At 32.3% G+C, this 27,535-nt stretch overlaps 1 protein-coding gene and 1 pseudogene across 1 annotated transcript in view; one reads left to right on the forward strand and one right to left on the reverse strand.

The window, feature by feature from the left end:
- The first annotated feature begins 6,409 nt into the window (after positions 1-6,409).
- LOC112469781 lies at positions 6,410-6,528 on the forward strand (annotated as a pseudogene).
- A 595-nt stretch (positions 6,529-7,123) lies between these two features.
- The window catches only part of KATNBL1 (katanin regulatory subunit B1 like 1), a 33,793-nt gene continuing 13,381 nt past the window's right edge, over positions 7,124-27,535 (reverse strand). The window contains exons 2-10 of the mRNA XM_006920527.3: positions 19,374-19,504; positions 18,427-18,467; positions 16,967-17,246; positions 14,102-14,220; positions 13,790-13,840; positions 13,608-13,697; positions 13,169-13,258; positions 12,264-12,357; positions 7,124-10,758 (exon numbers count right to left, since the gene is read on the reverse strand). Coding sequence (XP_006920589.1) covers positions 10,726-10,758; positions 12,264-12,357; positions 13,169-13,258; positions 13,608-13,697; positions 13,790-13,840; positions 14,102-14,220; positions 16,967-17,246; positions 18,427-18,467; positions 19,374-19,490 — 915 coding nt within the window. The 5' untranslated portion in view covers positions 19,491-19,504 and the 3' untranslated portion in view covers positions 7,124-10,725. The remainder of the gene's footprint in view (positions 10,759-12,263; positions 12,358-13,168; positions 13,259-13,607; positions 13,698-13,789; positions 13,841-14,101; positions 14,221-16,966; positions 17,247-18,426; positions 18,468-19,373; positions 19,505-27,535) is intronic.

Raw genomic sequence — 27,535 nt, forward strand, 5'->3', positions numbered from 1 at the left:
AGGACACAAGGAAACTTTAGAGTTAAGGGATACGTTTATTTCTTTAAATATGGTGATTGTATCACAGATATACATCTGTAAATATGTCCAAACTCATCAAATTGTATTAACTAAATATGCACAGTTTTTCGTATATCAATTATACCTCAATAAAGCGGTAAAAAATTTAAAATAAATTGAAGGTGATCAGGAAATGGTATAATCAGAATTCTTCTGGGTCAGGTGTGTGTAAGAATAATTTCCAAGCAGCTACCCATTAAACAAGTCATAATATGCAGGGAAGGATGAAAAGAACCCAAGACAAAATGTTCTTGAAAGCTGTACCTTAATCCACTAGATGTTACTATTCTCAAAAGACATAGATATGGATAATTAACTAATACATAAGTTTCAATATCATATATCTAATTTAGAAATAAATGGGGATGGCCATGGTATACAAAACTCCCTATTAAACACCAGGGAAAACAGCTTTACTCTTTTGTAGCCAGTTATCTAGTAAAAAGTAATATGCACTGCATAAAGAAAAAACTGTAAAATGTTCAATATACTACTTTAAGCATTTGAGTATAAAATTGCTGGATTTGGGTCTTCTTAAAAGTATACATAAGAACTAAAGCTTTCAAAATCTTTTCCATAGTACAGTTTTAGAATCACAGTACACTTAGTATTTTAGAACAACTCTTTTTAAATTAATTGTTGTAGCCTCTATGGAAAACAGTATGGAGGTTCCTCAAAAAATTAAAAATAGAACTACCATATAACCCAGCAATTCCACACCTGGGTGTTTATCTGAAGAAATCCAAAACACTAATTCGAAAAAATATACGCACCTCTATCTTTATTGTAGCATTATTTACAATAGGTAAGATATCAACCTAAGTGTCCATTGATAGACAAATGGATACAGAAGTTGTGGTATATACATAATAGAATATTAATCAACAATAAAAAAGAATAAAATCTTGCCATTGTGATAACATGGATGGACCTAGAGGATATTACGCTAAATGAAATAAGCCAGACAGAAGAAGACAAATACTATATGATTTCACTTATATGTGGAATTAAAAAAAAAATCAAAACATAAACAAACTCATAGAGAACAAATTGGTAATCGTCAGATGGGAGCGGGGTTGGGAAGCTGGGTAAAAAAAGGTGAAAAGGGTTAAGAAGTACAAATTGCCAGTTTTTAGTCACGAGGATGAAAAATACAGCATAAAGAATACAGTCGATAACACTGTAATAACTATGTATGATTTCAGATTGGTATTAGACTTATGGGTGATCACATTGTAAGGTATATAAATGTCTAACACTAAGTTGTACACTTGAAACTAATATTGTATGTTAACCATAATTTAAAAATTTTTTTAAAATAAAGGAGCATCTGAATTTTTTAAAAAAGAATTCTTTGACGTCAGGGACTGTGCCTTACCTTTGTGCTTAATATTAACAAGCACATGGCAAGTAATTTGTTGATTATGTAGTCTCGCTGCCTCAACCAGTTGACTTTTTATTATCCAATGGGTATCCGGCAGCTCAATGCCTCTGTTTAGCATCCAGAAACAATTACATGCAGTAAATAGAGAACTTTAGACCTAGCCTCAGTCATACCTGTTAGTAGTCATTGGGATGTAAAACCACTTTCTTAGTATTCCAATAAATGTTTTGGGAAACTTCCTTGATATGACTTTTAGAGAGCTGTATAATCGGAATGACTAACAGAAGAAAAGAAATTTCTATTAGTCTAATTTGAAGAAGAAAATTCCATAAATTCAACTCTAATTTTGAAGTTCTGTTCTTTATGTAAATTTAAACATTTGTTAACAACTTCATTGCTGACTGTTGTATCAAATATATTTCTTTGGTATCTTTAAACTAAATTATCAGTGTTATAAATTTACTCAGATCACTGATAATATTATTAGAATATACTTGAGGAAACTTTTCCTTTTATATAGTCAGCTGTTGCTTTTTTCTTAAAAGATGGATCAAGAGACAAAAGTAGCAGACATGAAACTCACACCACATGTGATATGACAAATGGGGGTGTGCCAGCTGTTACAAGGAGCTCATGGAAGCTGTGTACATTTTATAAATATCTTTTACTTAAAGTATTTGATTTCCAAGATATAATGCAGTTCTTCAAAGATCACACTAGTCAACAAGTGAATTAACATTTAAAAGAAAAGCCCTAAGTTTTATGTCATTTAAACATAAAATTTATAATCGAGTCCTCCCATATCAGCTCATATTTTCAAAGGATTATTAGGTCCTACTAACCTAATAAAGATAGCAGAAAAAGCCAGGTTATTTTCATGTAGTTTAAGTTACAAAAGTATATCATTTTCCAAGAAAATCTTAAGATATATGTTGTAATACTGTTCAAATCACTAGCTAGTCTCTTGAAGGTTATACCAAAGATGTCAATTATTATAATTACTATACTTATCATTATTTAATTCCAAACATGTCAACATTTAATTAATAAAATTTACAGAAAATAACTATTTAGATAATATAACAAAGTACTTTGTTATCACCAGAAACTTTTAAAGCAAATTTTAGCTATTTTATATTTAGAAGATTTGTAGAGTGAAGTCATTACACACATTAACTACATGGATTCTGACAAAGCAGAAGTGATTAAATTATTAGACTAAGGCAACAATAAATGGTTCTGAATCAGTACTATCAGACATTCTTAAAAGCCTAACATTTGTTTCAATTGCTATATAGTCACCGTTCAAAACAAATTTTATCTTTATTTTAAAAAAATCATGACAAAACCAAAAGCCCCAAAATATTTGAATATTTAAAAATCATTAATTAGAAGAATATTAACAATTTCCTGATCTCTTTTGCTGTTAATTGGCTCAGTAAGTGTGGGTCAAAGAAAACAAAACTACATCAGATTAAATCATTAATAAAATATGTAAAGAATAAAATTGCTCTTCTTTAAAACATTTAAATGGTACTTTGTGAAAGCAAGCCAATTATAAAGTGTGATTTTAGAGTTGACGAAGACTAAGAAATTTTGCCTAGTTAGTAGCGTAAAAACACTAATACGCTACAGGAAAATGATCACTCAATGACAGTGTCCATTTGTAAGAGATTCACTCTCCACTTACTCCACATAAAGATAATAATCTTTATGATTCATTACAGCATAAGATAGTAGGTTGATCCTAGACATAGATTTATATTCACTATATATGTGTGTGTGTATACATCCACACACACACACACACACAATTAGCTTTACCCACCTCTGCCGCTATTATTCACATTAATTTTTTTTTCTTCATTTCTAGCATTAAATTTCCTCCAGGACAGAATACAGATTACTTTTTAATTAAGAATATAGAACCTAAAGAACAATTATTTAGGCAGAAGAAAACATTATTCAATAAATAGACTCTTTGTAGAAAATGTTTTAAGAGAGAGGTTATTAGAAACTGATTTATTTGAATGGGCTGAATCTCAAAAATCAAATCTTAGTTCTATACTGATTCAATACTCTGTATCGTTTAATGTTATGTCAGTGTCATACATAAGGAGTGAACTACTATTTATTTAGAAAATTATGTTTGAGGAAATACACCACAGTAAAAAAATTGAAATTTTGTTCCCAAATATTTAGCATCATTTAAACAAATCTACATGATACTTCTTTCCAAAATACAGAAATCGTATTGTTTTTCCTTATAAACTCTCTATTTAACATTAAAAAAAATAAGTAATGATTAGCAATGATCAAGAAAACAGAATCCTATAGTAAGAATGCTTCGAAAGTAGTTCGCAAATATTTTTTTGGCTTCTAACAATATCCCCAAAGAAATGAACAATAACTGCTCAGAACATATAGGTTTAACAGGCAAAAAATTTTCAGTTAGCTTCAAGCTTTTCCAGTGTATGGAAAGTAGGAAACAATATATCAAATACTAGTATGTAGAGTATGAATCCATTTGTACTAAAAAATGAATACACACAGAAGAAAATCTGGAAGGAAAGACACAATGGTTCCTCTAGGCAGATGAGATTATGGGTATTTAATTTTCTTTTTATTATTCACTTTCATAAATAGGTATAAACTACTTTTGTAATTTAAAAAAGGAACTTATAGGGGAAAACACTATTTAAAATGATTCTCAATCATTTTAAGATAAAAGCAGAAGAAAAACACAAACACCAAAAGGATACCCTCAATTCCAAGAAAATACATGTATTTTACACATTACATGAAACTACCTTAGTTTTGCACTGTACAGATGGTCCTCACTTGCAAGTATCTGGTGTGGAATGTAGAAACCATACAAGAGAAAACAAATGTAACAACCTTTAAGAATCAAACACATTTTAGCTAAGGTTTAATTTTGGTGTAGCATGAACATTTATAAACCAATTTCTTAAAACAAAAGAGAGAGGATTATCTGTATATTTTTATTCTAGAACTGCTCATTTTTAGCTGCTATACTATCACAAATGGTTTTGGATTACTAAATTACTTCCTCATACAATATATGCCCAAAGATACCACACTGTTGCATTTATTCATAAGAATTAAATACCTACTGCCAGGCTTTGTGCCAGCTACTGGGGATGTGACAAGAGCAGATAGTCTCTGGTCTCATGAAACTGTCAGTCTAGCTGGGAAGAGAGATTATAAGCAATTACAAAACACTGATAAGTAGTGTTAAGAGAACAAAGTTGAGACTGTGATGGCAGATACCTCTAGCTTTAAGGTGGCTTTAAAGGTGGCTTCCCAGAGGAAGTGTGTTTAAGCTGAGACCTGAAGGCTAAGAAAGAGATAACTGTGAATTTGTGGGAGAAGAGTTCAGACAAATGAAGCGTTTGCAGAGAAAGTGTAGTTTTTTGGAAACTGAACCAAGTTCATTCTAGCTGAAGCATTGGGAGGGGAGGTGGTCTTATTGAGAGATTGTAAATCTCACTGTTCAGTTTCTTTCCTAAGTCCTTAAGTAGTGAGACAGTAAGATTTGTGCTTTACAGACTTCTGGGGCATCATGTATGCAGTAGGTTGTAGGCATATAGGAATAATGCCAGAGTCAGGAGACTGCTAGAATAATGTAGACTAAGATACTGGCAAGAGAGGTAAAGAGGTACAAAGAGAGAAATTTAGGGGGATGCACGAATAGGATTTGATAAATGATTTGGTGATGGTTCAAAGCTGACTCACAGGTTTGTGGCTCGATAATTGCTGTGGGGTGGGGGATAGGGTTGGTGGAGGGGAGTGAAAGTAGAGAATGAGGTCAATTCTGGATGTACTGAAGTTAGAATGTCTACAAGATACCCCAATGGATGTTTCCAGTAAGCAGTTGGACATATAATTTATGAGCTAAGAGGTTTAAGGTAAGATATGTATTTGAGAATGATAAACATACAGTTCATTGTTTTTTACAACCTTAAAAAGAAATCCACATCCATTTGATCAACCCAGAAATGGCCTTCCTTCCACCTCCAAAGTGAGAACAATGGTAGATGGTAAAGGAAGCCATGAGAATAACCATTTTTCATGAAAATGGTAGAGAAAAGACTGTAAGATAGAAACTTGAAGAACGTTTAAGGAACAGGCAGAGGAACTTTCAAAAGATACTGAAAACTGAGTTGGTTCCTCCCCTTTACTGTTTTCTTAGCTTCTATTCTTAGTGGAAAAGGAATCTAAGTGGCTAAGGAAAAAAGATATGACCCTTCTAAATCTTTTGTAAGCTTTAGAACCTGCCTCTAAGAATGGTATCAATCTTCATTTCTATTTTTGTTGCAGATAAGCTGTAGTTGTACAGAGAGGAACTGGTGAGTGTACTGCAGGGCAAGTTGATAGGTGAGGTAGGTCCTCATTCACTGTTCAACTAATTTTATACAAAGGGCTAGTGAAGTTTTTCTCTTTTTTTAATGAAAGTAGAAAAGTAAACAGATGCTAACTTTGCTCCTGACTCCTAAAGTGAGATCTAATTCCAGTTCACGCTCCATGTTGCAAGTTTGGTTGATAAATGCAATATAGTAATTCCAGAAGCAAGTAATTCTGATAATTAAGTATATACCAGGATACCCATGACAACTCTTACTCTAGAAAATACTTTGGATCAATTCTTAGCTTTGGTGTAAAGCCAGTGTCACAACAATCTTGCCTGAATACAGGACATTAAGAAAAAAAAAAAATCCTGGTTTAAATCTGAATAAAAACATAGAATACTGTAAAGCATAAGAATCAACACGAGTTCAAGTGTATTCGAGGGCTGAATCCTTATTCAGACTACTGGTATCTCCCATCTGAAAACTTTGTAGTTCAGAGAATAGTAATTTGTATGTCAAAGCAACAGTATATAACAAGATTTGTGTCTACGGCCATGCCACCCTGAACAAAGCAATACTATATAACAAAATTTGTGTCCACGGCCATGGCACCCTGAACACGCCCAGTCTCGTCTGATCTCAGAAGCTAAGCAGGGTTGAGCCTAGTTAGTACTTGGATGAGAGACCACCTAGGAAGACCAGGTGCTGTAGGCTTAAAAAAAAAAAAAAAATTGCTATGAAAAATACTGGCAGCCATGGGGCTACACTTTCATAGAACTTCTGGTACACAGTAACTATGCCATTTTGTGTTTTATGATTAATTATAGTCTATAAAAGAAAATACTGTGGTATATACAGTTGACCCTTGAATATAAGTTTGAACTGTATGGGTCCACTTATATGCAATTTTTCTCAATAAACACTGAAAATATATTTTCTCTCCCTTATGATTTTAATAAGTTTTTTCTTGTTTCCTTTATTATAAGAATATAGTATATAATATGTATACAAAATATGTGTTAATTGACTATATCATTGGTAAGGCTTCTGGTCCACAGTAGGCTATTAGTAAAGTTTTGGGGGAGTCAAAAGTTGTATGCAAATTTTTGACTGCAGAAGGTGAGGGGGTCAGTGCCGATAAGCCTTGTGTTGTTCAAGGGTCAGCTGTACTGTTTTGTACTTAATTTTTACTCAAGTTGATTTTAGCATATTATTAAGTCAGCAATCTGACCCAGAGGAAATTATGACTGTCATATTTGAAATATTATTTAAAGTACAGTATTGAAAAATATACTCAGTATACTGAATATAAGATATGCAGCATTTATTTTCATTATAATTGGTGTTGTTACTGAACCAATCAAGTTATACTACAAATTAGCATACAGTGTTTGGGGAGAAACTTTTTATTCTATACTCCTGTTACAGAATAAAAAAGGAGGGGGAATAGTGTGTCACAAAGTTTTATAACAATTTTCACAGCTAAAAGAACTGGAAATTAAGAGGAAAAGAATGACAATAGGAGTAAACACCTACTTACAAATGTCCAGCAATACTGTTTCCATCTGAATAGAGAAAACAAAAGTCTATACTGAAAGGTAAGTAGTACATCCAAACGGATTGCTCCAGATGAGTCAGATGCTTGTGATTCTATTTTTTTCCCTTTAAATCAATAAAGGCAACTGACATTACCATCTTGTTCTTAAATAAAAAGATGACTAACAAAATATTAACTTAAATTTTGCTCTTTCAGATTCCTTGACTGATTTAAGCAATTAAACATTTAAATGATTTTTTATCAGTATTTAATAGCTAATAATCATTATTCAGTTATCCATCAATATTAATTATATCAATAACTTTCCAAATATAAAAATGTTCTCTGAGAAAATTACTATTTCAAAGGCCAGAAATAAAGCCCTGAACTCACACAATTTTTAAGGTTAGGACATGACATGTACCAAGTAGGGAGATTAAGATTTTATTCCTCAGTAGCCCTTAGACTTCAGTGCTGATATTAATGATTCCCCTAACTGAATATAGATATTTATATCCAGATTCTTGCATATCAGGATTCATGTAAATAATCTGTCAGTGACCTTTGAAATTACTGCCAAAAGATTAATTTTAAAAACCATCTGCTAATGTTTGCTTCCTAACTTTTAACACTTATTCTGATCATGATCACTTATTACAAAATCTGTTCACTTTATTCCTAGTAGAAACAATTACTCGATTATAACCGTCTATCACCCCAATAATCTACCTGTCTCTAGACTTGCAAAGTTACCAAAGTCCAGTTCAGAAAACCTAAGAAGGTAGAAGAGGTAGTAAGACATAGAGACCTTGGGGAGTCCCTCAGTTCTGTATACTGCTTAGTAGCACAGCAACAAATGAGCAATGACAGCAATTGTCCTAATCTAGGTCAATACAACAGCCAAAATACTTTGTAAATACTTCCTTTGGCTCCTTCTGGAGATCAACGCTGTTCTGATTAAATAGTGTGAGGAGTGCTTAATAGCAACAGAAGGTTCAACAATAGTTACTTTTCTAACATCTTTTATCCAGGAATCTTAAAATCACCTAATATTAATCAGAACTCAGCAACTGAGAGAGGTAGGTACTAAGGCAAACTGCAAAGGTCAAGAACAGAAATTAGGAGTGTGTGCTATTGCATTATCTTTGTGAGCTAAAGACTTTGCTGCCTAATATAGTTCCAAATATATAAAATGGAGTGTTATCTACTCTCCTTCAACAAACCCAGTTAGGCATAAGAACTCAGTGTTAACAGGATAGTATCTTTTCTTACTGTGTTTCATTTGTATTTGTATCTAGTTTTTACTGGTTTGATTTATTGAAGTTTAATTTTTAGAAGATACTGTTTACTCAACGATCTTACCTAGAGAAGATTATAGTGACACAGTATTTTAGATATATTATTTTTAATGTTATATTACTTTAAATATTAAATTAAGAGTCTATAGTATCACATACCAATTATTTGAGTTATCTTTCTATCTGAGGTGAAGAGTTTATGCTAGGCTATACATACCATCTTCCTTGCGACCAAGAGGTGAATTTGTGAGATGGATACCTAAGAGAAGGTGCAATTTGTAGCCATGAATAGTTGTGTATGTGTATAAAGTTAATGAACCTATAAAAGGATTGAGCTCCTGTCCTTAACCTCACTAGCGCCATGCTCTGAATTAACTAGTTCAAACTGTTAGATAAAGCAGTGATACTAAAGGAACAGGAACAAAGAAAGGTTGTATTTCAACATCTTAAGGTTTCACAGAGATTACGCAGGTTTCCGATTCAAATTCCCACCTTCTAAAGAACAAGTTCTTAAATAACTCTCAAATCACAGACGTGCAGTAATCTGAAATTATTCTAAAGATTTAAGAAAACAGCCAATTACTACAATTGATATTCACTATGAGGAATACATAGCTATATAAAATATAGCTACACAAAAAGAGAATTAAGTGAAACATTTTTAAAGTTTTTAAAGCAAGAAAGATGCTTGTTTAAGATGCACATCAGTAGTCGCTAATTAGATAAAATGCTAAAGACTTACATTCAAGTGCTTGAAGGGATTACTGCATAGAAATGTGATTGCTAAAAATCTTTGCTGAGATGCCTCTTAGGCTCATTAAAGATGAGATGATGTGTGAACCAGTAATGGTATTTAAATACCAATCACTTTCAAGATAGACTAAGATATACAGCTGTGAAGACATTCCACAAGTGGGTTCACTGACACTAGAAATGGTATTAAAAAAAAAAAGACCTCATACAGTCTGCTGGCATTTCATATCAACCATTGGAGGAGGTAGTAATATAAAGTGTTAGAATTTAAAATAGAAAGTCAGTACTAACTGTAAACATTTCTAAAGCATTGTATGTAATTCTTTAAAACATATGTAGTGAAAAAGAATTAGAATTCATATAAAATCAGAATTTAAAAAAGCAAAAAATAAGAATATTTAGTGAATTTACTCAAATGAAGGAAGATTAAATGATACAGAATTGAAAATATTAGAAATCTATATACAATAGAAAGTGAATATAAATAAGCCAAATCCATGAACATTTCCAGCTAAGCAGTCATACAAATACATAGTCACTTTTTTCTTTATATAGGAGTAACACATACATACATGACATGATTCTGGCAAAAAAAAAAAAAAAAAGTCAGAGATATTAAAAATATTCTCAAGTTTTAAAGATGATGTGGAATAAGTTTTACAACAACATTCTACATGAATGGAAGCCCCTGATTTCATTCCATGATTTTATCATGCCAGAAGCATGGTTGGTTTTAATTTTTTTTTAAAACAGATATTGGTATCATATACATTGGCTTATTAATTAAGGCATTTTGTGTACACAATATCTCAGGGTGGACAGAAATTTTTAGTATTGATTATCTGTTATGGTGTTTTAAACTTTCAAAGTCTTTTCAACATAAGAAAATAGCTGCACACATTTGAGTGTTTTCTTATAAAACACAGTCTTAAAAAAAGTAATGATGATTGGTCTTTGTGGTTCCTAATAATAAATCCTTATTTTTTCACATAGTATAAAATATATTCTTATGCGGGACTGCATTAAGATCCAGTAGTTCTTAAACAATGTTACCAAATAACCATATTAATCCCAAATGCAGCAAAGGTGAACAATTTTCATAGTGCACTTTCACCTCATTGAAGCTGAAGCTGCTTCTTTCGTATATTTTTCCACTTCAATGTGAAGTAGATTGTTAGAGTTTTGCTAGTGGTTTCATTCTGTTGCTTAAAAAAAAAGTTTTTGATTTCTTCCACAGTTCACAGTTCTCTGATGAGACATTTCGGAAATTATATGGTTCAGGGATGTTTTGAATACCAAATGCTCTTTAGTAGACGAAGTCTCTCAATGCAACTGTAATAAATAAGCATCTACATCCTTAGAGAATAAAACAAAAACATTTCAATTAGCTAGTACAGTAAATACACATATACAATCCATTTCCTTCTCCCTTTTTGTCACCTAATTTGCCTTAGTTTCCCTCTGTAACCTCTGGAGGGTAAAAGATGTGTCTTACTCAAATTTTACTCTGCATTTGTTTAGCACAGGGCCTGGCGCACAGCATATGCTCAATAAATGTTTGCTAAGTGCTGAGTAAATGATTTGGTTCCTGTGATCAAGCAACTCTGCTTTTATAGCTAGGCAAGATCATTAAATCACTCATGACAATTCCTTCAGTTTGATGATAGCCTGAATTTCTACCCTCAAGAAAACTGCAATTGAGGGTGTAATATTATAAAAGAGGTTTTAGCATAGCTCAAGGAACTTCACAGAACTTTTAATCACTCAGTATTGTCTTATCTTAATCCCATGTTCACAATAAAGCTTCTCTTTATAAAAAATTACACTCAAAAGCAAATTTCTAAGGAAACAATAATTTTTCAGTTCTATTGCCAGATTATAAGACCCTTCCAAAACAATGTGATAAATCATGTACACTCTAAAAGTATTCCATTTTCTATTAGCTTTTACACTTGTTTTTCTTCCATTGTCAAAAAATCCAACAGGAAAAACGTCTAGGAATTTGATTTCTATTTATAAGACTTTCATCATTAAGAATTCTATATAGTAAAATTATGCATAGTTGTAACACGCTTGGTTGATATATCATTTTGCTTTTTTCTTGAAAGTATCCAAGAAGAGTTTTACAAGTAAGTCCATAATATAAATCCACTTATTTAGAATATATTTTTAACCAAAGAATGCTTCTATATTTCTGGTTAATGCCCATTTATGATAGCAGTTTGCTCTGTAAACAGGTGGAAGTATTCCTTAACAATGACATTCTTCCTTGCAATTATATGTATTTTATATACCAATGTTTTCTGGAGTTTAAATATTAAAATCCAAACTAGCAATGTATCTTTTCCTTTAAGAGACAAGCAAATCAATAAAGACTAATGTCATATTCATACTATATTTTCAACAGTTTACCTTCCCCAAAAGCATAACATTAGCAAAAGCCAAGTAAAAAATAATACCTCCAAACCATTTAATTATATTCCTCATCTTTTGCTTCCTGAGTGTCACTATCTTTTCGGATGGCTTCTTTACCTGGACTTTTAACTTTTTTCAAACATTTTTATTTAATTGGAACTAGGTCATTAAATAACCTCTAGCACATTATTTCTATAGCTGTATCTGAAACGCATTTAACGGCTAATTCTTGTGTTCCCTGCTAACGTCACATTCATATCCAGAAGACATGTGCAATTATAAAATTGACTTTAGACTTTATTGAAACAGTACTGAATTATTTTGTTTAAAGATCTAAAAGTGTTCATTTATAAATGCATAATACTAAAATATTTTTTCTGAATTTATTTAATTTTAAATATTGAGTTTAACCTTAAGTTTTTAAGTTTAGCTATATTATAGATTACCTTAGCTATATTACCAGTATATCCTGGAACCAAAGTAAGATGGTTTTCTTGTTCCCACAATCCACTTAATTGTTGTTTTAAAATCTGAATATTTCTAGGAGAAAAAAGAAAAATGAAAATACACATATAACATGATGTGGACTTTGGTAGTGAATGCATTTAATAAAAACAGTTTAAAATTTTTCAAGTATTTATCAGAGAAAATCATACCATTTGAAGTAAAGCAACCCTTTAAAATAGTACATGCCAATCATGGAAATTAAAGGTTACTTAGTTGTTAATGCCAGTAAGAAAACAACTAGGTATTTGAAGCATTTAGACAACCTGTTCTTGGGTGCGAAGGGGGAAATTCTGAGAGACCAAAAAGAAAACTATGAACTTTAAGAACACTGTTGGGAGTTACTTTTGATAACTCATGATAATCTGGCTAATTTCGTAGAATACTCACACATTTTCACATCAAAACTCTACTCAAATTATGACTGTAATACAGGTTTTAGAACTGTAATCATCCACATTGGATTTACAGGTTAATGTCTAGGTAGTTAAAGGACTCTGCAGGATGCCTCCATTCCTGGGCCTTATTACTAATATTCACCTCTTTTTCTCTCCCTTAGTCATTATAATGGATAAGAGGGTTAAACCACTGCTATGCTTTTTCCTTCTAAAATGAAAAGTACGGTTCTGCTAGAAGAAGAGATGCAGTGGGTTACTGGGCTCTGGAATTCAACATCCATGTGTAATTTTCACATGAATAGTATCCCAATTTAATTTTTCTCTGAAAATGAAGAGAAAAAATATTATATAGTGACAATTATGGATTAAAAATATCACCTAATTTAATCAGGCAGCTTTTCTAGAAAAAAATTCTAGTAGCATATGGTTATCTTTAAAGGTATACTCACCCATCATTTATAATTTCTGTTTTAGATGAGAGTTCTGACCACCATCTTTTTATGACTGCTTGAAGCCAGTTTAAACCAACTATTATATATCTGAAATGACATTTTGTTACAAAATTAAAGTGTTTTCATCCAAGAAGCCTTTACAAAAAAATAATACTACCCCCTACTCAAAAAACACATACATACACTGATCTTTCCTCTTTTAAAATTTTTATTTCACTACTTTCATAAAACTATATTTTATGTAACTTGTTTATAGATGCTTTTGTAATTGTTCTTTAGTCACTTCTTAGTCAAATTCTTTTCCTAACTGTACTATAAGCAACTTGAAAACAAAAACCGGGTATGTCTCATGGAGCTCAATCTACTGCTATGCACTCACAAAGCACAAAATCAAGAACACTGGAAGACAAAAATGGGGATTCAGATTAGCACTTACTCTTCAAATTTGCTTTTAAGCAGTGATTTTACTAGAGGCAACAAGTCTACACAGCAGCCGAGTGAGATGTATTGTTTTTCTTCCTGTAAACTAAAATTAAGAAATAGTAAGTTATAAAAATATGAACAGGCCATAATTTGTCCTTCTTTAAACTAATTTATTTTCTGAAAAATATTTTTTACCTATTGGTGAGCACAGGAAGGCAATCCACCACCACTCCAAGGTCTTCTATCCTGTGAGTACGAAAAGAATAGTACTGCTATGATAACCTTCAACTGCTTTTGAAATATTCATTCATTCAGCAAATAATCCAACTGTCTATTGGTTACTCTTCAACTAGCGATGAATGTAATTTAAACCATATTTCTCTACTGAAGCTAAACATAGGAAGTTTAAAATTTTAGCCAGTAATAACATAAAAAAGAAGAGGCAATTCTAGATAGCACATTGGAAATTACTTTTATTGAACAAAAAGCATAAAAGGGCACACTTACCTCACCAAATAAGCTACAAGTTCACTTATACTTCTCTTTTTCCAGAAAGTTAAAGCTACATTCAATCTCAAATTCCGGCTGAATAAAACTTGTGCCATTGTTTCATGGTCCTGAGAAACCTGCAAGGCAGTAATCTAATTTCTTAAAAAGAACATTGGAAAATTATATAAAACCATTTTTTCAAGTAAATTATTCTAGTAGACATGTATTTTAAAACTATACAAAGGTGACTCCTTTTACTCACCCATACAAAAAATACTGCACTTGAACATAGTAAACAAATGATTTGAATAAATTTAGAACCTATTTCTTTACCAAAACTTTTTCTTATGTGCTACCATATTTCTTTTAAATCTCAATAATTTGTAAAATAAATTATTTTTAGCTTATCTATAAACCCAGGATTCAATTTATAACATAAAGGAAAAGGTAAACATATAGGCTAGTTATTGCCTATGAATAGCATGAGAAAGGAATTACAACGATTCAGTTCTGTGACAAGTATTTAAATTCATTCATTCATTCTTGTCTATATAATAGACAAGAATTCCTGTTGTAAGAAGTTTAAATGCCAGTAAGAAAACAACTAAAAGTAAATACTCTCTACCTGCTCACAAAACACAAACTAAAAGTAAATATTCTCTACCTGCTCACAAAACAGCTAATGTTACTGCCCAGAAATAATCACCATTGACAGACTGATATGTATCTTTTCAAACCATTTTCTAGATAAAGACAAATTAGATACACATGAAATTTAAATATTATAATATCTATATTTTTGAAAACCTTGCCTTTTCACTTATTATAAAGATTTTTCAAAGTCAAAACACAGATCAATCTAATTTTTAAAAAACAATTAACTATATTATGCTCCAGTCTTTATATATCATAATTTCTTTAGATTAATTCTGGTTTTTCCCTATTAAAACTATGCAATGAACATCCTTATGTATGTAAATATATACACTTGTACAAATGCTTCTGTAAGGTTAATTTTAGAACTAGAACAGCTATATCAAAGATTATGTGATTTGAACTTTGACAACATAGTATATTATCACTTTTAGATTTGGGTTTTTTAGAGCAAGCACTAGTCAATCAGGAAAAAGGTTCTGAAACAACAAAAGAGCATTCAATAAATCTATTAGTTAAGTGTGAGGCTAAGGCTTGTAAAAAGTAATCAAATCAGAAAGCAAAGCAAAAAGATGGCCTTGAAAAAAATGTCTTACACTGTGTCTTACACTAAATCAAATGCACAACTGAAATTTTTTTATAAAAGGCATTTGCAGTCAAAATATTTATTCCCTCAGTTCAACTGAAGAACCAACCTAGGTTCCATCAAAGCCAGATTTCTGGGTTAGATAGTCACATATTCTTTTCCTTTAAGGTATGCAGTTTTTATAATTATCTGATTAGTATTAGCCTCATCACTTCTATAACTACACAAAAGTAGGGGCAGTGTCCGTTTTTCACCCACCAATCTATTTCCATAGAGCCTTTAGAATGCATTACACGGTATGGAACCCTCAATAAATATTTGTGAAAGAATTGGTATGACAGTGATTCTCTTTAACACTGAAGTTTAGTTACCATCCTATTCTCCAGGGTCCATGATAATTCACTATTAAACCAAATTCTCCTTGCTTCCTCTTTTCTCACAGATACTGTACACACTTCCTTCACTCTCCTGGCAATACTAATTTTCTATTACTCCAGGATCTAATTTTTACAAGAACGTCTTCACTAGCAAAAAGATTCTTTTTTGTATAATTTCATTATGGTTTTAGTTAATAAACTTTATTTTCTACCTTCCTTTCATCTTATTTACTTGTAATTATTATCCTAAACATGATGCTCATCTTCATTCACCTATACATGCTTATGACCATTTTAATTAAAATTTTTTTCCTGCTTTTATGCCATAGAAAATGCTATTTAAGCTGTCATGTCAGAGAGAAATAATACTAAGTTTACAAAATCATAGTTAAAGAAATTAAGGTACATTCAAACAATGTAATGTTATGTATCTATTAAAAATTTGTAAAAGTGTTATTTAATCACATGGAAACACATCTAAATTTATTAAACATCAAGTTATCAAATAATATGTAACGTATACAGAAAAGATACAAAAAAAATTTAATGCTGTTATTTCCAAATGTTGAGATTACAGATAATTTTTTCTTTTGGGTTTATTTTCTGAAACGTATACAATAAACATGTAATAATTGTTATTATAAACTCATGTGTGTTTCCAAATTTTGACAAATCATTCCTTCAAATGACCATTTTTATAAAAAATAGCTTTTTTGAGGTATAATTTATATACCATAAAACTCACCCATTAAAAGTAAATAATTCAATTATTTTTAATCGATTTATAGAGTTGTGAAACCATCATAACAATCTAGTTTTAGAATGTTTTTATCACCTTCCCTCAAATTCCCTTGAGCCTATTCAAACAACTAATTTTGCCTGAGCCTGAGGAGCAGCACAAAGCAGGTTTGCCGAAACAAAGCTTCTACTAGGCAATTTTGAGAGCCAGACAAAATGTGCCTGCGTAACTGGCTTTGGTGGACCACATTTTAGGCAGGACTTCTTTTCCCTTCCTTTAATCTCTACTGGCCTGCCCGCCATTCAGCAGCTTGTCAGTCATTTCAATCCATCCCAGATATTACTAACTTAGAGAAATGGAATAAGCTATTGATTCAAATTTGGTTAATTTGGAAAGTCTCAAGGAGTTACAATCACTCAAATAAATCTCACTAGGTGACAAATTATTCTGCTAGCAGTATATGGCAAAGAAAAAAAAAAACCCAACTGAATAAACAAGAGTAGAGTTAAGTTTATAAAATTACTTACCTCAGAAAAAAACCCACTATATTTTGATGATGGGCTTTCTGTCTGTGAAGAACCAGAATCTCTGGAGTTAAGCAAATATGTTCTACTATCATGGTATAATTTTTCAGGCAGGTGGCCAGCACAAGCCAGTTCATTTTCTTTATTTGCCATGTCACAGCCCCCACTTCTAGGGGACTGTTTTTTTTTGTAACAAGGATTTGAAAAAGGATGATGAACTTTCTTTCTGTGATAGATCACCTTACGTAGTTTATCCGGGCTTTTCACAGCTTGTCCAACTGTTCTATAAAAAGAATTGATTTTCTTAAATGAAAAAGAACAACATAAAGATCTTTAAAATTCTTTAAATAAACAATTTAATAGGCCACATTTTGTGATCACAATCCATTAAAATTAGAATTTAAAAAATCTCATCAAAGAGGGAAATTACAAGCCATCTGAAAAGCAATGAAAAGGATGATACTTTATACCAAATGAAAAGAGGCATAACTAGATGCTTTTAAAATGAATATTATAGGCCATTCTGGGAGTAAAAAATTATAATAATTTCTAGCCACCTAAACTTTTTCTAACAAAACGACAAATAATTATACATGTTTGAATATTTTAAAATTTAAGTTGAAGTACATTTAATTTTGTTTGAATAAAATAAACCACAATAGAATACATCTCATGGTTTACTATAGTGGTTCTCAAATGTTTTGGCCTTAGGATGCTTTGTACTCTTAAAAATTCTTGAGATCTCAAAATAATTTTTTAATGTGGGCAATATCTATTGATATTTACTGTATGAGAAACTAAAACAGAGACAACTTATTTATTTAAAAAATAGGCTCATTACATATTAACAAAATATTTTACAAAAAAATCCCCTATATTTTCAAAAATATATATATACACACAGTAAGAAGAATGGCACTGCTTCATATCTGCAAAATCTCAAACTGGTTTAACAGAAGATAGCTGGATTCTCCATTGACTCTATTGTGATATCAAATATCATGCAGCCTCTGGAAAATTCTACTGTATACTTGTCAGAGAATGAAAACGAAGAAGGTGAAAAATGTCGTAGTATTGATATGAATATAGTTTTGACCTTAGAAACTCCATAAAAGGGACTCCCAGGGTCCCAGATCACACTTTGAGAACCCGTGGTTTAGAATAAAATTCAGCAGATCTGAGAATAAATGCCATTTTTGCCACTTTCTGGGTATGTAATCCTGAACGAATCACTTCTCTGATCTTTAGTTTTTCTCATCAACTGTTAGGGGACAATGATAGCTATCTAGTAGGACTATTGCAAGGATCAGGGATAATACCGATGTGTTTAGGCCAGTAACTGGCCCAAAGGAGCTGTCTGACAATAAATTAACTATTATTATAATAAAAGAGAATATTTATTTTTTAATTCTTACCCAGCTTTCAATATTTGCAGTTTCCCAAAACTTCAAAGATGCTCTTACCTATTTATGTAAGCAGCCAACTGTTTTGGAGATTTCTTAACCTGAAAAATAGATAGTTGTTGCATATTTAAATTCTTTAATAAAGCTATGTAAACTTTGTGATTGATATCAACAAATCTGAAATTCAACAGTTTTCAGATTAAAGCTTTTTCTGTTCTAATATTTTATTTCAACCATTAGTTACAAGAACATTGTATACAGATGTTTCTGATAGATCCATCTGCCTATTTTCCATGCCACTAGTTGCAGATACTCACAGGGTACTTGCTTAATAAGTTGAATTTTAATAGGCTTAAAAGAAATCATATCAATGTTAATATGCCTTGCAATGGTGAACAAAAAGCGCCTCTGAGATTCCTCTTTGATATTAAACTAAAATATTAAAATTATATCATACCAAAACAATATACTGGCCAAAAAGTTTTTAGAGCTTTTGGAATATAAAGTTTTCAATATTTAATTCTACTTAATTCCAGCAAGTTAAACAGAATTAGTATCACCTGTCATTTAAACTATTTAACCAGAACTACTCACAGACCTAACAGTTTAAACTGTGATGGCTGAAAGACTGTATCTCTCCAAAATTCATATGTTGAAATCCTAACCCCCAAAATAATGGTATTAGGAAGAAGGGCTTTTGAGAGGTGACTGGGTCATAAAAGTAGCGCCTTCACGAATGGGATTAGAGCTCTCATAAAAAGAGACTCCAGAGAGCTCTCATTCCTTCCACCATGTGAAGAAAAAGCAAGAAGACAGCCATCTACAAACTAAAAAATGAGTCCTCACCAGATACCAAATCTGCTAGGGCCTTGATCCCAGCCTTCAGAACTGTGAGAAATAAATTTCTGTTGTTTATAAGCCACCCAGTCTATGGCATTCTGTTATGGTATTCTTAGCCTGAATGCACTAAAACTGTCTTACTTGCTACCTAGAAACCATGAACTTACCTCCTTCATGTTCTTATTAGTGAAATTAGAGATCCTTTTTCTAGGAAGATCAATGGGATGATCCTCAATATTATTACAAAAGTTTCGTTTTTTAACATTGTGGGTTTCAGATGCCATAATCTCTTGAATACCTAGACAACAAAATACAAATAAATGGAAAATACAAAAAGCACAAGAGCCTGATCGTTTCTTTAATACACATAAAAATACAACAGCTCCACACTACGTAAAAGAGGCTTGTAAGTAAAGCAGAGGACACAGTTCTGATTTGTACATTTTTAAAAACCTTAAACACAGAGGAAGCACAAGGCAGGGCATTCCAGGAAATTAAGGCTCTTTCTGTTCTCATTCTTTTTAGTTGCAATCGGTAACAATAATATGACATGTATTTTTTGCCAACGCAACATGCCAATCTCTTCATTTTCCATATCACTAGCCATATATTAAATTTAAATTTGCAGGTTATGAAATCAGTGTGTATAGTAGCAGTATCTATGTATATAGTTGTAGTACATGGCATCTAAATGTAGTGAAGCCTAAAATTTTGGAACCAAATCACATATACAACTACAAGGAGCCAGAGGAACCAAAATAAAACTATATGTCTGACTTGTTTTTATGCCTAATCCCTACATTTTTGTTTCATTCTTGCAGCTAGCTCTCCAAAAGTTTCCTCTACCTCTGAAAAAAAATAATCCACACTCTCCTATTCTTCCAATTATATCTTACCCATGGACAGCCCTTCCACCTAGAGGTTAAGAAACCTTTAGGATGAGATTTTTTTTTAAGTAAATAAATAATTGCAGTAATACAATAAGCACTGATAGAGGGGCACCCACGTGAGTCAGCAAAGCTTCACTGAAGAGTCTTAAAGGACCAATAGCATGTGCAGAACTGAAAGGCATGAGGCAACAGTTTCTTTGGCAGTATCTAAGTAGATGCATGTGACGAGCTTAGGCTGGGGGTGAGTTGCAGCAGAGTGAGAAATGAGGCTGGAGAGACAGGCAGAAGCTAGATCGTAACGGTTCTGGTCTATAAGGCAAGCCTCTATTTATTTAATTAATTAAAAACATTTTTTTGAAAGAATGGGAGACTTTTTTTTTTTTTTTAATTATTTATGCCTACAGCACTTGGACTTCCTAGGTGGTCTCCCGTCCAAGTACTAACCAGGCCTGACCCTGCTTAGCTCCCAAGATCAGACGTCAGGCTTGTCTGGGGTGGCATGGCCGTAGACCATGGACCATGACTCCACTGGGGAGTGAACCCAGGAACTTCTGTATATAAAGCAGAAGTGCTAACCGCTACACTATGGAACCACATTCAGAAAGGAGGACTTTTAAAGATAGCAGGCTAAACACATGCAATTACTTCTACCCATTTCTGAAATCCCATTACACTGACAGTAAAGGGTTTTTAAGGACATAAAACCCATAGGTCAAAGAAGAGGAAGTAATGGCAACAACATTTTGGAAAATGAAAAGCAGAAGTGATAAATGACTTAGAAGATCTTAGAAAGCCAAATCTTAAATCAGCTGTGAGGAAAGGTGAAAAGCAGAATCCCTAAAACGTTCAGGAACTGGCAATACTGAGAACCTCAAGAAGAAGATAAAGTTGGACTTAAGAACAAGCATGACTGAATATCCATTTAAGACAGATCGCTAGATCCCCTTCTGAATTCCAGTAAAAGACTAGAAATTTACTGTATGGATAATTTTAAACACAGTCCTTGGGCTGGGAAACAGGTACAAATGACAGTGAGAGGAACATATTCTCAATGCCGGGCAGTGGGGAGAATCAAGTGAAAGTTTACATACTGTCTCGCAGAGGCTTGCAGGCAGGCTTATATACTACAGAGAAGAGTATGAAAGATCAATCACAGAGGGAAACACGCATCTACAAACACTGACATCAGTGATGGTCAAAATCCCCAAAGAACTGTTTTATATCTTGATTGTGGCAATAGTTACCTGTCAAAACTATGCAATAAAAAGGGTGAATTTTTATTATATGTACATTTATGTCTCAATAAACCTAACTTTCAAAAAAATCCTCAAGAGATAATAACAAACTGCACCCATGAAACACAAATGAGACAAAAAAACAAACCAACAAAGACTCTTGGAAATTAGTATTAGAGTAAACCCTTGTTTCTGTCAAATGAGTTAATCTGATTATTAAACAATCTATGAAAAATCAACTTTTTGGAATCCAACTCATCAATATATCTGAAGTTGCCTCTATCACAAATGAACCTTGAGAAATAAAATTGGAGAAAGGGATCTCTATGTCATTCATATTTTTAAAATAAATAAATATACTAGAATGATACTAATAGTTTGAAGCTAAATGACCCTATTTCATTAAGATATAACATTCTTAAAATAGTTGTAACTGATTTAAGATTTTATAAATTTTAAAAGATATGAATACTAAAGAATACCAGATGGAAAACTAATTTTGAAAGCTGAAATGGGTAGTGTGACAATAACAATAATTTCCAATAAAATAATAGTTACCACCATTTTAACACTGAACATTGAACTTCAGATGCTTTATATTGAGTATCTCATTTACTCATCAGTACAATCGCTGATGCAGAAATTATAATCTCCATTTTTAAAAATATAGATTTTGAGAAGTAACTTGTTCTAATGTACCAAAGACATTTTATATTTACACCAAAATTTGCCTTATTAATGGAGGACGGATTATAAAATTTCTCATCTCAAAGCTGTACTCTGCACTCAAGGAATGCTTTCCCCTCATATATTCTTATGCCTTGCGTCCTTATAATATTTTTAAGTTCTTGCTCAAATAAGCCCTCCTCAGAGTGGTGTTCCCTGACCCGCCCTCTAAAAATAGCACCTACCTTCAATTCTCTATCTCCGTAGCCTACCCTATCCTATTTTTCTTGATAATACTTACCACTACTAGACATATATATTTGTCTATCATGTCTTCTCCACTAGAATGTAAGCTCCACGAGGGGTGAGACCTTGTCTGTTTATTCACTGTTACATTCCCAGGGCTTACAACACTGCCTGACATATAGAAAGAACATAAACTATATGTACATGTTGAATGATTTAGTAAAAACTCCATTCTATACTATGTAAAACTAATGAGCTGAAACAGCTTTTACCTTGTCTTTAGTTTGACCTTTTCTAGTACGGACTACCAGAATCCTTTATCCATAGATTAACCCTACTTAATACACACATACACACACATACACACACACGCACATGCACACGTATGTATACATATTTTTCAAGCCTATAAAATGTGAATATTTTTCCTTTAGCAGATCACATTTATTGATAGTCTGTCTCCTATTTATATGGGAAAAATATTTATTTCTTCATAGGCTAAAGTTTTTTAAAAAACAATGTCACATTTTTTAAAAAGTTAAGGACTTTACATTACTAGAAAAATGCAAGTCAAAACCACATGAGATATTATTTCACAACCACTAGCATGGCTGTAATAAAAACAACAGATAATAACAAGTGTTGAGAGAAATGTGGGGAAACTGGAACCCTCACACATTACTGTGGGAATGTAAAATGGTTCAGTAACTCTGGAAAATAGTTTGGCGGTTTCTTAAAATGTTACATATAGATTTACCGTATCACCCAGCTATTCTACTCCTACATATTTATTCATGTGAAACGAAAGTTTATGTCCACAGAAAGACTTGTATGCAAATGTTCATAACATTATTCAGAATAGCCAAAAATGTGATAAACCCAAATGTCTATCAACTAGTGAATGGATAAAAAATATGTTGTATATTTATTTGGAATATTACTCAGCAACAAAAAAAGTGAAGTACTGATTCATGCTATAATATGTATGAACATCATCCTAAGTGAAAAACGCTGAACACAAAAGACCACATATTATATGATTCCCCTCATATGAAATGTCCATAAAGTAAAACCTATAGACATAGAAAGTAAAGTAATGGTTGCCTAGGGCTGGGGTAGAAGTGGGAATAACTGCAAGGTTTCTTTGAGGGATGATGGAAATGCTCTAAAATTTGATTGGGTTAATGACTGCACAACTTTGTATATAATTATAAACAGTAAACTGTACATTTAAATGAGGTGAATTTTATGGTATGTAAATTATAATTCAATAAAGCTTTAAAAAGTGAAGAAAATTATCAAAATTGTAATGGTAAAGTCTCATTACAAAGGATTTTTACACTACGAATTCCATTTTGCTTTATGCCTTATGCATTTGGTGGTACCTTTCTTGGGCAAGATATAAGATTATCCTTTTTCCCCAAGAGCATTTGACAGTGCTACTCAAATAGTTAAAGCAATTGTTGAGGCTCCTAGGAATTTCTGAAGTGCCATTTGGTAATAAACAAAAAGGGAATAATCTGAAGTGGGATCAAGAGTGGTTGAAGACAGTGATTATAGAAAATAGAATAATCTTTTAATGAAAAAAGAATAAAAGGAAATAAGGCCTTGAGAGATAAAGCAAAGGCTAAGAGATAGAGAAGAGACCAAAATACTAACTTAACTTATTCTGAACATTGGCTATAGTGTGTATTTTCTTAAAGACAACATGGTAATTGCTATGGATATTTTCCTGAGAAGGCAGAAAAACAGTGGCATGTAGAAGGAGCTGGAGGGATGAATTCCCTTTATATAGTACCTATCTCCTATCAGAAAGATGAAAAGAAATTTACTCATATAATTTACTACAATGGCTGCCAAATCAAAGAGAGTAAATAGCTCTAAGTGTTCAGATACTCCCTACTTACTCCCAGTGAGAACATTCATCACACAGGAATGAAACATGTCTGGACTTTTGTCTCTTAATAACTGAAGTTACAGCTCAAGAGCAAATTAACCTAAGCCTTTTTACATTCATCTATCATAAGATATCAGTTATTTATATTTTAGCTAGCTGCAATTTCACTAGGCAATTTCATTCCTCTTCTTCAAAAACAAAGCACGGTTATGTACAAATAATTATAATAATTAATATTCCTGGCATCAGTGATTCTCCAATCACCACCACTAGTCACTCTCACTCGTACAAAGAGTATGTACGATATTTGCCAGGTCTTGAGGCTGAAAGTTTATAATCACTATTTTATAATAATAAAATACATAAAAAGGTTTTAGAATTTAAAGCTTTGGCCTAATTTTTTTTTTTTTTTTTTTTTTTTAAACTCAGAGAGGTCAAGAAACTTGCCCAAAGACACTTAGCTAGTCAGTGGCAGAATGTAGGGCATAGAATCCATGTCATTCCACTACATCTTTGTTTTCATTAATTGAATCCAATTCATTCCCAAGTACAGTTAGTCATCACTTTCAATCCTTAATAACCAAAAAAAGCCTAATTAAGATGACAGTACTATTTTTCCGAGGAGATGACAAAAGAGGGACAATGAACATAAACTATAAGGGAACTCTTACCCAGTAAAGGTAACCTTTTCTTTTTTCTAAGGGCCCCAACAGGGGATTTATAGGGACCATAGGTTTCTCTATGAGGCAGCTGCCACACACAAAAAAAATGAAAGAGAAGGATGAACACAAACTATTTTCTTCAAGAATTTCAGTGAAGGGGAGAGGAAGATGAGGAGAAGGCGAAGGTGAAGATGAGGTTTTTCCGAGACAATTTGTAGGTCCTAAGGATACTGATTCCTTCCTCCTAAATTCAGCTACCAGACTCTCAATACCTGCTTTGGTATCTGTAGCACTTATGCTTAATAATGTATTTTGGATCAGGTTAAAAAATATGGAGGTAAAAAGGGAATTGAGGACATCAAGGTTGATTCAAGTGGGATCAGTGTTTACAATAGACTATTAGAAACACTATTTACAAAGAATATTTTGTGAAGTGGTTAAAAAGCAGAACAGAAAACTGAATATAGTATAATCATGTGTGTGTGTGTGTGTGTATAAAATCAATCCATTCGAAAGGACTCTATCAAAACATTAATAGAAGTGATTTATTACGATGGAATTACATGTGATTTTTCCCTTCATTTATACATTTCTCTATTTTATACAATGAACATGAGTTATTTTCATAATCTAAGGAAATAAATATTTTAACCTAATAAGGTTACCATCTTTTAAAAAGCGGCTTAATTATATAACTCCATTATAGTAAAAAAATGAAAAGTGTGTAAATGCCAAAACACAGAGGTATCATTTCATAGGAAGAATAGTTTAACTTTTCCAAAATAGGGCAATTCCATCTAATTTTCTCAATTCTTGCCTTCTCACCTCATTTGTGACTTAACTTTCATGCACTTTCATATTTTCGATTTCTCCTTTTGAACTGATTCCTCCCGTTCTGCTTTCAAATATGCTCAGGTTTCCCCTATCAACTCCTATACTCTTTCTCTACTTCTCTTTCCTGCCAACTTTCTACAATAAGTGCTTTTTAAGTTTCCATTTTCTCTTTAACCCTTTACAATCTTGCTTTTTTATTTTGCCCTCTCATCTGAAAAAAAAAAAATTGCATCTTCAAGGTCTCTTGAAGCTACAAGGGAGCCTTTAAAGCACTGATGATGCTCATCAAGGTCAGCCAAGCCAACTTTAAAGACTGCTCATTCTTCAACAACATTTAGCTTTTTCTTCACTTCAATGCCCTCCAATTATTCTGTTTACATGGCACAGAATATCATGACTCTCTTTGTTCTTACTCCCTTTTCTTCAACAACTCTTCTCTCTCTAAACTAAACTTAGAAAAATATTCTTTCATGGCTTCAGCTATTTCTCTAGCCTCTCTTCTGACTTCTATGTGTTCAGCTTCCTGATCTGCAATTGCTATGTCCAAGTCAACACGTCTAAACAAACCTCTTCAATCTCTTCCAATGTCAAACCAACTGGCTGCCCTTCCTATCTACTGCATTTTAAATTACTGGCATCTAATTTCTTTCAGACTAGAAGAAAACTGGGAGTTATTTTAACTCCTCTCTCCTTCTTCCCAACCAATAACTAAGTCTTCTTGAATATTCCTTTAGGGATCCATTCTGACCTTCCCTTTTCCACTGTCAGATCTCTGGCCCTACTACTTCAAGCCTAAATTGCTGTAAGAATTATTTGATTTTCCTGACACCAATCTGTTCCTGGTCCCTATACAACCACTAATTAAATGTCGAAGGCCTTCAAAATCAGGTACCATACCATTAGAGATTAATAATTTTTTTTTAATTAGAAAAGAAAAAGAGCAAAATATCCCCCACTATTTTTTTTATATGGGGAGGACAGGAGGTTTTGGTTGCGGGAGGGAGATTCCATTGCACTGGTATTAATCAAATAACAATAATATCATTAAAAGTAATAGCTAGGCTTTATCAAAAGCCTATCATGTGCTAGCCACAGGCACTATAAATATATTATGCTCTTTTTATAGGTGAGGAAACTGAGGCACAGACAGATTACATAATTTTCCTAAGGTCAAACAGCAAGGAAGTTATAAAGATTCATACTGGAATCTAGGCATTCTGTCCTCATTGCTTTCACTCTTAACCAATACACTATACAATTAATATGAGAAATTAAGGATAAATGTGTGGAGACAGACGATGCAGGTTTTATCATTTTCTAGCTTGTGATTTTTGACAGGTCATTTATTCTATTCTGAATCTGTTTCCTCAAATGAAGAATGAAAATATGGTTGTGAAGATCAAAATGAGATTACATCTAAGTTATAATTATCACTCATAATATTTATATAAAATATAAATACATACAATTCTCATATTTTGGAAGGCAAATTTGACAACTTCGTGGAGCAAATAAATTATGACTATCTTGTTACTCAGTTTACAGCAACTATATAATTTATCATCCAAACTATGACACATTTGAGAGTGAAAGGAGATATTGAAAATTATTCTGGGTCAAGAGGCATAAACCATGTTTGTTCCAAGCAAATTCAGATGTCTGATCACCTCAATTCATTTGAAATGCTTACTTTCCTAGAATGATTTTTAAATATTTTTTTCTATAAAAATTATCAACTACTCAGCAGTAAAAAGTATTACTGATACACACAGTAGTTACTGATACACACAGACATGAGAATAAGTCTCAAATGTCTTATGTTATAAGAGAGAAACCAAGGCTAAATATTATACAACTTCATTTTTATGACATTATAGAAAAGGCCAAAGTATAGGGAAA

Source organism: Pteropus alecto, unplaced genomic scaffold, assembly GCF_000325575.1.
Source record: "Pteropus alecto unplaced genomic scaffold, ASM32557v1 scaffold86, whole genome shotgun sequence".
NCBI classification, from domain to species: Eukaryota; Metazoa; Chordata; class Mammalia; order Chiroptera; family Pteropodidae; genus Pteropus; species Pteropus alecto.